Source organism: Ursus americanus, chromosome 3 (assembly GCF_024610735.1).
Source record: "Ursus americanus isolate L20-20 chromosome 3, mUrsAme1.1.p, whole genome shotgun sequence".
NCBI lineage: Eukaryota > Metazoa > Chordata > Mammalia > Carnivora > Ursidae > Ursus > Ursus americanus.
In genome coordinates, this window is record NC_142129.1 from 63,703,453 (window position 1) to 63,718,459 (window position 15,007).

The 15,007-nt window shown below is 38.2% G+C and overlaps 1 protein-coding gene across 15 annotated transcripts in view; it reads left to right on the forward strand.

Moving 5' to 3' along the window:
- ICA1 (islet cell autoantigen 1) overlaps positions 1–15,007 on the forward strand; it is a 139,607-nt gene that overhangs the window by 11,864 nt on the left and 112,736 nt on the right. For 3 of the 15 annotated variants that reach the window (XM_087861040.1, XM_087861046.1, XM_045793174.2), the window contains exons 2-4: positions 7,393–7,432; positions 11,001–11,163; positions 14,421–14,493. In XM_087861040.1, coding sequence (XP_087717166.1) covers positions 7,416–7,432; positions 11,001–11,163; positions 14,421–14,493 — 253 coding nt within the window. In that variant the 5' untranslated portion in view covers positions 7,393–7,415. Of the gene's footprint in view, positions 1–58; positions 150–7,330; positions 7,433–10,997; positions 11,164–14,420; positions 14,494–15,007 lie in introns of all 15 variants that reach the window. The other 12 variants (XM_087861039.1, XM_087861041.1, XM_045793170.2 and 9 more) reach the window with 7 other exon arrangements.

A 15,007-nucleotide genomic window follows, 5' to 3' on the forward strand; every position in this document is an offset into this window, starting at 1 on the left:
TATTTTTTAACTCAGTACCTAGAACCTCTGACAGACTTGTATTTCTTCTGTTCATTAGGCAAGCCATCAGGAGCCTGCATTGATGCCCTGGCTCTGAAGCTACTTGGCTTTGTTCTCTCAGACCCGTTAGTCACCTCCCTGGATCACAGGTCCCCGTGTTATTTAACTTATTTTATTTGTTATTTCTTCAGTAATCTACTTGTTTTAATTTTTATTAAAGTGTAATTGATGTACAGTGTTACAATTTTCAGGTGTAAAACATAGTGATCTGACAATTCTATATGTTATCCAAGAAAGGCTCTTTATTCGATTATTTCTCAACTCCCTCTAGGCTCTAAATTATATGACTTAATTAGTTCTAAGACTGCACTGGAGAAATAAACCCAAAGACAAAACAAGATATTGATCACTGGTAATATTTCTAGGTGAGGTTAATCTCTGAAAAAAGGGGAAGATGGAACTGGCAGAAAATTATGTACTTCAGATTGTGTAGTTGGAAGCTAAGTTCAAGAGACATGCCACAGGCTTCCAACATTTGTTATGGATAGTCAGAGATGAGCTCTCTAGCAAACACAGGTCATAGAAGGTGCTCACTAAATACGAAATAAACTGCATTGAGTGTCTACCCTCCAGTGGCTACAGAATATATCTAAATGCTAAAAGGGACATAAGGTGGCCTCAGAGATTGGTCCTTATGTCTCCTCAGTCACATCTCCTCTTTCTTTAAGTTCCTGGAATGCACAACTGCTTATGATTGGTTGCATGAACACACCATGCAATTCTGCTGTGCAAGAATGTGTTCATTGCTTTCTTTCAGTCTGGAATAATTACCACCACCCACCCACACCTTCCCCCTCCACTGCCCCCACTCTTACCCTTCACCTGGCCAGCCTCTACTGATTCTTAGAAGCTCAGCCCAGAGGCCACGTAGGAAGCCAGCTCTGTGTCTTCCCCTCTCTTTTCCTCGAACCCTGGGCACCTTCCTCTGTCATGGCACTCATTCCACATCACAGGCTACACCTGGCATTCCCTGACTTCAGAGTCTCCTTTTCGGTTACACATAAATAGCCTCAAAAGTCTGTAGCATGTAGTGATGTGTTACTGAGGTTTAATTTTAAGTAATTATTCTTTATGTCATCAAAAGTAAGAAACCATTGCTCATGAGACCTTTTACCGTTTTATGTTCTGTGAGGAAAGAAAGGTGACTGCCAGACTGTTCACAGGGGTATCAACTGTAGGACACATCCCAGCTTCAGGAATGTGGGGATGTGAATGGATTTGCAGTTGTTCAGTGATGTGTGGTGCCATGAAGCTGGTGTTTGGGAATGAGTGATTTTACTGTGGGATGATTCAAAAGTACCACTTTGCACCCACATCACTTGAAAAGTGTGTTTCTTATGGGGGGAAAATGGCCCACTTCCCAAAGAAAGCTAAATGCTGGTATGCACAGCAGTGCTGAAGAGCTCTAAGATAGTGACAATTTTTAGTTGGAAATAGGAATTTTGAATAAGTTAGAAAAATGACAAATTTGGCAGTGGCTCAGATCTGCAATTCAAGAGAATCCACCATATGTTCAGTGCAGATACAGGGAAAAGGGATTCTGGACTCAGTCTCAGCTAGTACTTCATCTAATAGAAAAACTGCTCACTGATGGAAGAGAAAAATCTGCTTAAGTTGGAAAGGTAATTAACTTGAGACCTAAAACTGCACAAGATACACAACAGACTTGGAAAATGTGATTCAAGAAAAAGATTATTGAAATATTTTTGTGGATTGAGAGTACTGATACAGTAAAATGTAACTATCTTACCTTTACTCTGAGTAAGGGTTGGCTCAAGAATTTTAAATTCTTTGCATAATTCAAATGTAATTGGAGGTACCATCAGCTAACTCCATAAGCTCATAGAAAAGGGTTCTGGGCGAGAACAAATGTTCAGTGCAGCTGAAGCCAGTCTATGTGGAATGAAAATACTTCCCCGTGTTATATTTCCAAGGAGGAGAATCTAGTATCAGGGTTTAAGGCATCTGAGGACAGACCAATTCCTCTTCTTTGCAGCAATGCATCAAATTGTGTTTAAACCAGGCTTGCTTTAGCATTCTGGGAATGTTGGGGTATTTAGAAAAAAACTTTGGCTTATGTATTGACCATCCAGTGTGTTCCAAATGGCTTTTTCAATGGCTATAGGAAATAAAAAGTTGTAGTCTATCCACATGGGTGAATAAAATTGAAGATACAGGCACAGCAAGCTGTAAGAAAAGCAAAGAGGAAAAATAAGCATAATTATTTTATGGAACCTAAGTACAAACGCTAAATGAAGTATCCCTCATCCCTATTCTCCCAATTCTCCCCACAAGGCAGAATGGCCTGTCAGCCACATGGGTGTGGCTGAGAACAGCTGTGCTCTTAAGGCCTGGCCTTGGTGCATAAGGTCAGTGTACTGCGTCCCCTTCAAGGTGCAACCTGGCAAAGTCTAAGAAGATTAGGTTGGTAGTCTTAGTGTCACCTGAGAAGGTGCTGGCCTTACCAGCAGTTCTACCTCTCAGCAGACATCTTTCCCCTTTAGTACTTGTCTTAGACACAGAGGCCAGTCCTTACTAACCCATCTCCTCACCCTCAGGATTGTTATACCAAAATTAGGAGTGTGTGTGTGTGTGTGTGTGTGTGTGTGTTTAAATAAGTTCTGCGCTCATCGTGGGGCTTGAACTCACTATCCCAAGATCAAGAGTAACGTGCTCTACCAACTGAATGAGGCAAATGTTCCAGGAACTTGCTTTCTATTGATCTTTTAATTCTTGGGCCCCTACTTCTTTGAGTAGGTCTTATTTCTTACTGGCTCATCTGATTTGTTTCCTTGGAGAGACAGAATTTAGTGAAACACAGACATTCATGTGGTCACGTCATGCTGAATTTAACAGTATTGGTGCCTTTTTCCCCCCTTTTGTGGCACTTATGGCATGGCAAGTCCATAAGCAGCTTGATGCTTGCTCTTCTTTGCTTATCTCCCAAAGTAATGTGGCCACAAAACAGAATGTTAGGAAGTCTTCTCTGTGCTATTAAAATGCATGAGACATGATAGCATTCATTTTATAAGTGTCTTGTGGCAGAAGTGGAAATATAGCCTCCTTTGCAGAATCATGAATTGAAGTGTTAGCTAATCATAGACTTTATTGTGTTTGATAGGGAAATGACTTTTCTAACAGCAGATTTCACAAATTTGGGCTATCACAAAGATCTTTTAATAGGTCCCTTGTAAATATCAAGAGGCCCTTGGATCCTAAAATTATGTTTATATGTCTGTCTTCACTGCTTAACCTGCATTGTCCAATACTGTAGCCACTAACCACACATGGCCATTGAACACTTAATGTGGCTAGTCTCAATTGAGATGTACTGTGAACATAATAAACACACCAGATTTTAGACTTGGTGCAAAAACATGAATGCAAAATAAATCATTAGTAATTTTTTAATTACATGTTGAAATAATATTTTAGATCTATTGGGTTAAATAAAATATTTTAAGATTTTTTACTATTTTTACTTTTTAACATTGCTATTTAATCATTTAAAATTACATATGTAGCTCATAGTGTATTTCTCTTGGGCAGAGCTGATTTAGACTATAAGGTACTTGAGGCTAGACAGTGCCTGGTGGATATTAACTAGATGCTCAGTGCATGTTCAATGCAACCAGACTGATGAACTGAAATGAGTGAATGGATAGGAATTATAATGATTTTTTTTTTTTTTTAGGTAGTGATTTTGACACTGTGAATTTGGAAAGTGGTAGAACAAGAGAAGATGAATGTTGTGAGGAAATCTTAAAATGTTTGTTAATTGTCTGTGGGGTATGGAGCTGGAGATGTGAGACCTGACCTGCGGCTGCCTTCTCATGAGATACTCAAATGTGACTTGTAGAGTTGACCTGATTTTGCCACCAGTGATTCCTTTGCTATAGTACCATATTATAATCCAGCAGTTTGTTTAAGATCCATTTCCAGAAAGGATTTTTCGTAGATGCCATTTAGATGTGGTATTCTGACTTAATGTGCTTCAGAATCACTTGTAAAGCCTGTTACAAATGCAGATTCCTAGACCCAGGCCCAGAGATTTTCGATCATTAGGTAAAGGAATGGGGCCCAGGAATTTGCCTGTTGACACCCCAGGAGTTTCCCGTGTAAGTGACCTGTAAACAGTACCTTGAGGAACACTGGTGTCATAATCTAGAAATAACTTAGAAGTTCGGGTAGAAAGGGCTGTTTGCTCAGTGATTTTTATTATCTGTTATTACATTATGAAGAACTTAAATTGTTAAATACTTTAATAATCAAAACTTAATAAAAAAGTTGCAGCAAAGGAAACAAACGTGAAAAAGCAACCCTCTGAATGAAAGTATTTGCAAACCTTAGATAAAGGGTTACTATCCAGAATATATAAAGGATTCCTACCTACAATGCAGTAACAACAACAGCAAAAAATTGCCCAATTGAAAAATAGGCAAAGGATTTGAATAGACATTTCTCCAAAGAAGATATGGATAGTAAGCATGTGAAAAGATGCTCAACATCCCTAATGATCAGGGAAATGCAAATCAAAACCACAATGAGATATCACTTCATATCCGTTAGGATGGCTGCTATCAAAAGAAAAAAAAAAGCAGAAGAAGAAATAAAAGGAAAGTAACAAATGTTGGGGAGAATGTGGAAAAATTGAAACCCTTGGAACACTGTTGGTGGGATTTTGAAATGGTGCAGTCACTGTGGAAAAGAAGTATGGAGGTTCCTCAAAAAATAAAAAATAGAACTACCCTATGATCTAGCAATCCTACTTCTAGGTATATACATAAAAAAACAAAAACAAAAACAAAAAACACCTGGATCTCAAAAGATATTTGTAGACCCATGTTCATTGCAGCATTATTCATAGCCAGGATGTGGAAGCAAGCTAAATGTCCATTAGTGGATGGATAGATAAAGAAAATATGCTTTATATATAAAATGGAATATTATTCCACCTTTAAAAAGAAGGAAAACCTGTCATAGGTTACAGAACTTTGACAACATTATGCTAAGTAAAATAAACCAATCACAATAAAGACAAATACTGCGTAATTCCACTTATTTGAAGTATCTAAGATAGTCAGAGTCATAGAAACAGTAACAATGGTGGTTGCCAGTGGTTAGGGGGTGGAGGAAATGAGTCATTCGATGGATACGGAGTTTCAGCCATGCAAGATGAAAAAGTTCTGGAGATCTGTTACGTAACAATGTGCATGTAGTTAACAGTACTCTACTATACACTTAAAAATTGTTTAAGGATACACTTACGTGGTTTTTACTGCAGTTAAAAATTATTCAAAAAGTATCAACTATCCTAGTAGGTCATGGTGAAATTGGACTCAAGGAAAGAGTATAATTTGTTTCCTTGAACGATACCCTTTCATGAGAAATTTTGTCAGAAGCTGTGCAGGGAACCTGTGTGGGTGTTGAGAAGACTAGAAGTTGGTGGCCTCTGTATGATTTAATGAGTAGAGGGCAAGGCTTACTCATCACGAATGTCATTCCCAAAGCAACTTGTCCACAAACTTGGAAGACTTCCAGGAGGCAGAGAGATGCTGATGACTAGATGTCGTCATTTCAGGTATCTGGACACTCCAGGAAAATTTCTTCCTTCCTTACTCCTGTGCCCACACCTGAGCCCTAGAATTTTAGCACTTTGGTTTACTTCCCTTACAACATTTTTAAAAAGCTTTTTAGCATTTTTAAGATGGTAAAAATAAAACTTTAAAATTTTGTAGTCATTTTAGGGGTACTGATTGCCAGGACCCTCTCTGGTGTAGAGGAAGAACAAGTGGATGGATTCTGTGGACTAGCTGGAAGCATTCATGCACAGAGCTTTCACTCCAGCAGCCAGCATTCTGTGTCTGGCCAGAGGCCATTCCTTTAGGGAGCAAACTCTCCAGTCTTTCCAGAAACCCATAGGCAAGTATGTTTGGGTTGGTTTGCTCCACCCGTGAGGTTGGCTAGCTTTCCTGAGTAGGGCAAAGGGAGTGAAAGACAATGGCATAAGTTACTCCCATATTTACTGATGAGGTGAAAATACAATGGTAGGCTGCTAAAAAGGGAAATAATTGCATTTTCCTCCTTTTAACCCTTCCTAGTATCTCATTTTAGCCTTTAGCCTTTTGTGGTGTGTGTGTGTGTGTGTGTATGTGTGTGTGTGTGTGTGTGTTATTTTCAGTGTGCTCATTGGCTCATTTTTTAGAAATATTGATTATGAAATATTTATTTTGTTTTCTGGCTAACTAAGAACTTTATTTCAAACAAAAGTTAAAAATAAAAAATTGAGAGCTATTTTCCCAGGTGTAGGGAAGAGATCAGGGCAAGGAGTTACCTGTGGCTAGGCCAATACCCTCATATACTGACATGTGATAATTCCTCAATTTCCTTCCTGGTCACTGTGATGTGGAACCACAGCCAGAGCCCACCTGCCAAGGGCAGCTTGGGCTAAGGGTCAGTCCCTGGGAAGGGACATAGGCAGCAGCACGGCCAAAGGCCAACCACAGGATCAAGTCTTAATCACCACGAACTCATGCTTCTCCCCTTCCTGGGCCCCAGAACAAATGAAGAAGCATCAGCAAGTCTATACCCCCACAGCTACCCCCCCCCCATCCCCACCAACTCTACAGTTAACACATGATCCTTTGTATTTCTTGCCTTCCATTTCCCTTGGGTAGATGGGTGAGTTGGTGGGGTTTCCTGGTTTGGGGTTTCTTGTGCTAATCTCTGTATTGTTCCAATTTTAGTATATAGGCTGCCAAAGTGAGCACATTTATAAAATATTTCAAATCTTTAAAGAGGCAGACAGATGCAGTCTACTCACCACTAAGCTTCACAAAGAGAACATTATGAGTACAGTTGAAGCCCCGGTGTACCCCTCTCGAATAATATCCCCCACCCCCTTCTGCTGTCATAACTGCTATCTGGAATTTAGTGTTTATCTTTCCTAGGCAATTTTTATACCTTTACTATATGATATTTGTATGCTTCAGCAATATATAGTATTGTTTTGCATTTTGGGGTCTCATATTTTATGTAGTCTTCTGCAACGTGCTTTTCTCATTCAATCTGCCTGTTTGCTTCTTACACTTCATTTGGAATATTTCTTCCAGTGTTAAACTATTCTCGATACCAGTGTACAGTGTTACCATGTAATAGTGTTTGGCCCTGAAAATACAATTAGAAATGGCTCAGATTGAAAAATTTTATATGTGTCAAATTAACATATAATATAGTGTGTTAACTGTTAAACATATTTGTTTTATTTCAGGTTATAATATAACTTATCCTCTCATGCTTTTTCCCTGCCCCTTCTCCCCAAATCATCAACAGTAGAAAAAGAAGGAGAAGGAAACATGTCAGGACACAAATGGTAAGTAATGCGTTGTCTTTTCCAAAGTGGGAGAGGCTAATGAAAGAGGAAAGCACATAGTATATGCTCAATAAATGTCTGTTGAATAGAAAAATCAAGAGTCACATTAGCAGTAAATAATCTATTAGCCCCTATCCAATATGGGCTATAGTCAAGTTCAACATCCCTTCTAAATGAAATATGGAAACCAAATAACCAAATATAAGTTCTTATGTAACATATATTCTCTAAGAAATTAATTTATGTACAGCGTTTCTCCTGAGAATCTAATGGCTTTTCTTACTACCAGTTTTTCAGATCAGATAAGCTGATATATTTTTTTTAGCGCTTTTTTATTTACAACTTCTTAGTGTTACCAGGGAACTTGATGTATAGCAGCTATAAAATAATGAGTGAACACAGACTCAGACTCATTAATTTATACCTGTGACTTCAACCTTCATGAACGCTCGGGAGGCAATCATAGTCGGGAGATGCTGCTGCTGAATAAAATGTAATCGTGGCCCTGTTCAGCACTGTCCTTTACATGCCTGTAGCACATCTCAGCAGCACGTTGAACTTCTTATACATCTGGGTCTGCCTCACACAGTGTTTCTGAACCCTTTTGAACCCGTGACGCACCAGGCAAGCAGATCTTTGTCATGTTTTATCTCTAATTCGTAGCATGAAAAAAAATGCGATGTATATTTTCATGTTTCAAATGTACAATTAATTATAATAAGGAATAAACTTTTTAATCCCTCCTCTCTCAGTAAAGAAGTAATCAGACCCAAGGCCTCTGTAATATCAAATGTCAAACATTAAGAGAATTTTTGCGTGTCTTAAAATGTAATGAATTTTAAAAGGTAATTAATAAATGGCTGAGGGATTTAGTTACCCTGAGTATCCCCATTTGACAGCCCTCTAACCAAGAGTTGTCGGACTCTTTTTCATAATTATTCCATCTTGGCTCATTAAGACAAAGGGGTGGCTCCATCCTGTGACCCTCATAATGGCTGTCATATCCTGGCAGCTGGCCAGGGAAGTAGGTAGTCACCCACCTAAGAGAGACGGGAGAGCCCCGAGAAGTGGGTCCTTCCTCTCACTCACTCTGCCCCTTCATTGCTTGCTGCCAAAATGCAGGGGCTGCAGAGAACGTTGAATGGAGCACTGGACTTGGATTAAGAGGCCTGGGGGCGCCCGGGTGGCTCAGTCGTCGGCTCAGGGCATGATCCCGGAGTTCTGGGATCGAGCCCCACGTCGGGCTCTTCCACTGGGAGCCTGCTTCTTCCTCTCCCACTCCCCCTGCTTGTGTTCCCTCTCTCACTGCCTGTCTCTCTCTCTGTCAAATAAATAAATAAAATCTAAAAAAAAAAAAAAAAAAAAGGCCTGGATTTTAATCGTGTGTGACTTTGGGCAGAATTCTTAAGCTTTTGAAACCTAAGATGCCTCATTTGTTAAACGACAAAGGTGAGGTGTGTTCACCAGGTCTCTGAAGTCCCTTTGTTTTCTGGTTTTTTTTTTCAAAATGGAATTTTTTTTCTGTTCATCCATGACCTTTCACCAAAAATAAGTAAATAAATAGAAGATACAATACAAAGAAGTCCACCCTGTTCTCCACTTCTAAAAATTCTCTTTCCTTGAAATAACCAATTTTGGAGGGTATATCCTCCCAGTCTTGTAGTGCACATATTATGTAGAGAGATTCTCTCTCTTACATAAAAGTTATATGTTTTTTCTACTCATTTTCTCTGAGGTGAGCTCATAGTAAAATTTTTTTCATTTAAAGTATAGCGGACACACAGTGTTACATTAGTTTCAACTGTACAGCGTAGTGATTTGACAAGTCTATACACATAAAAAAACTTGTAAATAATGCAGAAACTATGAAAGTCCCCCAAATCCTCCTTCACTAATGATAACCTTTGTAAAGAAGTTATTTGCAACCCCTTCTGACTTTTTAAGAATAAATGTGTGGGTTGAAAATTGTAAATGTTATCTGGAAGGAGAGTATAAATCATTAAGTTTCAAGGTACAGGTATTTTTATATAGTGGTGTAAAGCAACTTGTGTTTTAGGACTCAGGTCTGGCACATTTTGATTGCTGATAGCGCAGAGTGGAAGAAAGTACATGTCTGCAGAGAGGAGAAACCAGGGGTCCTGTGTGGACATATGAAATAGGAATTCTAGGGGTGCCTGGGTGGCTCAGTGGGTTAAGTGTCAACCTTTGGCTCAGGTCATGATCTCAGGGTCCTCGGATGAGTCCCACATTGGACTCCCTGCTGAGCAGGGAGTCTGCTTCTTCCCCTCCCCCTGCTCGTGTTCTCTCTCTCTCTCTCTTTTTCAAATAAATAAATAAATCTTTAAAAAACAAAAACAAAAACAGGAACTCTAGACCAGAGGAGTATGCAAACAACGTGGGGAGGGGTGGAGCCCTAATGGCAACATTTCTGTCGATATTTGAGGTGTTCTGGTCTTTTATATAATTCTATTTCATTCTCAATTTTTTTCTAATTTCTTCCTTACATACTTTGTTTTTCTTTTTTAAAAGATTTTATTTATTTATTTAAGAGAAAGAGAGCATGCGCAGGGGCAGAGGCAGAGGGAGAGAGAGAGGGAGAAGCAGACTCCCCACCAAGCAGGGAGCCTGATGGTGGGGCTCGATCCCAGGACCCTAGGATTATGACCTGAGCCAAAGGCAGACACTTAAGTGACTGAGCCACCCAGGCACCCCTTATATACTTTCTTCCTTACATACTTTTTAATTTGATCTTTACTATGTCCTTCCTGAAGAATGGCTTCTTCCTACCTGTATTTTAAACATTTATGTTTAAGAATGTAAGGTTTTAATATCAGAAATCATTAACAGAGCTTTCAAAAAAATTTTTTTTAATTTTCATTTGACTATGGTAAGACTATTTAACATGAGATCTGCCCTTTTAACAAAGTTTTAAGTGTACACTACAGTATTATTAACTATAGGTGCAGTGTCATATGGGAGATCTCTAGAATTTACTCATCGTGCATAATTGAGACCTTACACGCCTTCATTAAGAGTTTTCCATTTCCCTCTCACCCCATCCAGCCTCTGGTAACCGCTGTTCTGTTCTCTGATTCTATGAGTTTGAGCTTTAGGTACCTCTGGGACAGATTTTAAACGTGCTATTTTTCACCCCCTTATCTCTACTTTTCTGCCTTCACGTCAGTGTTGGCCATAGTGCTGGAGTGGAGAGAACTTTGGTGTCCAGCTTTATCGCTGACCCACTGGGTGGTTTGAGCCCCACACCCTACCTGGTTAGGCCTCACTTTCTCTACTTGGAAAAGGAGTATGTCCAATGTGCTGATAGCTAAACTCCTCAAGGTGTAATTTCTTGATGTCCTGCAAAAGCTACTTGATTTCCTCACTAACTTTTAAGGTTTCAGAGTACATTAACATTGGCTAACTTTTTTGGTGTAATAATCACACAAGAAAGTATCTTTGTTTATGAATGTTGTGTAATACAATGTTTAGATAAATTCATTCACACTAAAATAGCTCATCTCTATGAAAGTCAGGAATAAAATACCTCTTTAAATGTGTTTTTTAGCAGTTATCCCTGGGACTTACAGGATCGATATACTCAAGATAAGTCAGTAGTAAATAAGATGCAGCAGAAGTATTGGGAAACGAAGCAGGCCTTTATTAAAGCCACAGGGAAGAAGGAAGATGAGCATGTCGTTGCCTCCGATGCAGACCTGGATGCCAAGCTGGAGGTAAGCTGTTCTTGCTCTCAGTCCCAGCACAGCCCCTCGCCAGGGTCACAGTCCTAGACTGTACAAACCTGGACAAACGTAGGTGTGCTTTATATTTGAAAACATACTGCAAACAACTAGTTCATGAGGAAAAAATCTAAGGTGAGGTAAATTCAATCCCAGCATGTTTTTTAAAAAACCTACAAATTCTCATGTAACCACCAGCATGCTTTAGTTAATTTGTTTTTTAAGTGCTTTAATGCATTGCATGTGGTAAACTCTCAATAAATGTTTGTTGTTTGTTGAAAAAAATTAATGCAACTAAAGAGCCATTGCACAGGATATCAACACTAGGGGTCAGGCAAATGCTTTCATTTTTAAAAAAGAGAAAAGGACAACAGCACAAGATCCTGGAAAGTAGAGTCTAATACACTTGGTATTGAGCCCTGGAAAATTCTAGAATGAATGAACTAAGCAGATATTTAGTTAGACTAGTTAATAATACAGTAAGCTGAATTCCTATCTGGTTGATTCCCAAATACTAACATAACTGGTAAAAGGTGCACTAATCCCTGTCTTGCAGGACATTCTGCCAAGTTTAGATTAAAATTTAAAAAGCATACTTATCACTTCCATGAGAAATACTATGTTACATGACATAAGAATTCAAAATGATCTCTAAATTTAACATACCAGGTTAAGTTAGTGAACTTGAACATTTTACAGGACTAAAGTAAAAAGCCCAGGGTTTCAAAAAACTTCCTGAGAAGGGTGGCCAGGATGGTAGAAACCATGGTTATACTGGAACAGAGAGGTTTAAGGGGAGCCTAGCTGTTGATTGCATAGAAAGTTCTGTCATTTGGATGAGGGATAATTCATTCTATGCGTCTTCGGGGAAAACCAGACCCAGGGTCCCTATTCATAGTATGTATCTCTCATGGAATTATCTCACGTGTTTATGTGTTTGTCTGCCCTCCCTCCACTAAGAGATCCATATCAGCATTATTCACCACAGTATCCTCAGCCAGACACACAGTACCCGTTCAGTAAATAGTAACTGAATCAGTGTACATGTTAATGCAATTAATAATCGTTCCCAACCCTTTCCCCTGTTAGTGGAATTGTTCAAATTGAAGCTGGGCTTCATAGGGGTGTTCTAATGGAGATGGCTATAAGGGAGAAACGTGGAACCAGGAGGTATCTGTTCTGATTTTAGTGTTCTTCATGCAACTGCAATGATTACAAGTTGCATATGCTTTTTATGTCTCGTACCTTTATTTTTTTTCTTTTTAACAACGTAACAAATATAGGCATTATTCAGAAAGAATTGAACATATAATTATCATTATACACAATACAGTAATTTTATATTTATGCTTAGGCTCTTGCAGCATTTTTACTGAACTAACTGTACTTTAATCAAAACAGCCGCTGTCCTAGGCACATAACATCTAAGTACTTATCTGTGACTAATAATATTACATAAATGAGGTTTCTGTCACATGTTTAAACTTGTGTTGATGTTTATAGAGAGAATGGATTCCATCAGTAAATGACATGCAGACCTTTTTGATATGTTCTTACCCTAAGTTATCCACAAAAGGCTAGCTTATGAAACAAGAGCTTTTGTTTCGCTAGCACAGGACAAGTTTCTGTGCCAAGTTATAATAATGGTCAAATTCTACTGTAATTTGTTGGGGGGTTAATATAGAAATGTTGCACTAAGTTTATGTGTCAAAATTGGTTGTTAATAAAATCATTTTCTCAAAAACATCCCTTAAGTACAAGAACAGATAAAACTAACCTGTGACAACAGGCAGGTCTTTTAGGAGGGGCCACAGCAGAGTCACTGGTCAGTGGTTTCTTAGTTTGGGTGTGGTTGCAAGAGTGAATGCAGTTTCCAGACCTGCAAAATGGGAATGTTCCAGAGCTGTGCATTTTACTGCCTTTCATTTACACCTCAGTTTTTTAAAAATGAACAGTGACAACAGAACAGCTCCTGAACATACTTTTTGAACTCCCTTGCTCCTATATTCAGAAATTACTGTGTGTTGGTGGTTTAGGGTCCATAATCCTGATTATCAAGCATTTGTTAAGGAAGAAATTCAGACTGCTGATTTTCTGTTTTGTTTTATGGTAAAGGGTTTTGTGTTTTTTTTTTTTTCTTTCTCTTTTCTAAACAGGTAGAGGGCACAGAGTAATGAAATGAGATTTAGCAAAATTTATATTCTTCATGACCAAGTTTTATTGTATTAAGCATTTCTGGGAATGGTTTTTAATGTTTTAAGTATGTATACATGCATCTATTTTTATTAGATAATTGGTCATATTTATTATGAAGCAGATCATCTGTTTTAAGTCAAGGAGTGAAGTGCTTCATAATACTAAAACACAACTATTACATCACCATGGCCAATAAGCTAAAAGAGAGAGAGGGAAAGCCTCATTAGGTGGCTCTTCAGAGGCAGAATGTTTGCCAGGCTTTCTAACTGATACCAGCTGTGGTCTTTGGCTGGTGGACAGAAGATGGAGAAAGTGTGAAGTATCTGTTTGAACTTCTCTTGAGCTTGTCTGGGTTTTTGAAGCAAAGACCAGGACCACTGTTAGTTAAAATCTAGTTGGATTCTTCTCAGTATAGCCCACATGCTTTTCCCTTACTTTCTTCTGTTACAGCCTTGGCATTACATTAGGTTTCTTGGTATGTCTTATGAAATCATTGGGAAAATAGGGAGTGATAAGGACTGCTAGCTAAACTCCATTTTACCAGATGTCTTCTAAATGGAACATTCAACTAACTGATTTTTGTTTGCTGTTTATAGAGTTTAAGTATACCATAAAATGCATTAGGTTCACAAAATAAGCAAATGTCGTATTTTAAATATGAATCTTAATTGAGGGATCCTACATTTTAAAAAAGGCAAAATGGTAAAAGAAAGAAATTAAATTATGAATGAATATTGGGTCTCCGGTTTACCATGTCTTCTAATTGGGCCCTTCATTTAGGATTTCTGTTTTTCAATAATCTGGAGGAAATCAGTGTTCTGCAGATCTTAATTTAGATCACAGAAATGATGAATTCCAATAAATGTAGATTAATAGGAGCATATTTAAAGACTTTGGTCACAGTTCCTGCATAGTACACCACATAACACAAAGCATACTTAGGCTTGTGATCTTGTTGTCAGTGGGCCAATCAAACACTGTGGTTATGTTCAGATAATAATTTTTATTTCACTGCTATCTTTTAATTTAGCATTTTGTTTGTTTTTTTATTATAGCTGTTTCACTCAATTCAGAGAACCTGTTTGGACTTGTCTAAAGCAATCGTACTCTATCAAAAGAGAATATGTTGTAAGTATACCCTAAGTATGAATATTGATCAGATAAATGGTAAGAAATAGGATATTTTGGCTTAATATATCATTTCATATGTTGAGGAAGTAAGACAAGGAAATTACTATTTAGGAGTGTCTGTCTTTGCTCTTTAATTGGTGGGGAGGAGGGCCTCTAGTAATTTTATCAGAAATCCTTTACATAGATTGTTTATCTTTCAATGCCAGTAACCGTAACAACTTTATATTGGACCTCTCGTGAGTAAGTACATGCCATTTATTTTCCTAATTATAAAAAAGTTTTCTCAGTTTTACGTGTGGGTTTTCTAAAATTTTGGATTGTTTTTATTTGATTGTCCTGACTTTAATATCCAGATTTGTTCCCCTTAAAATGGAGAGAGAAAGCACATACTGGTTATTTATTAACTGTATTTTGTTGACAGCTCGTCTTCATGAGCATTTTTTAAGTTGGAGATTAGGTTATTGGGGAACAAGATTCTGCCTGAAAGTTATTACCAACAGTTACCTCTGAA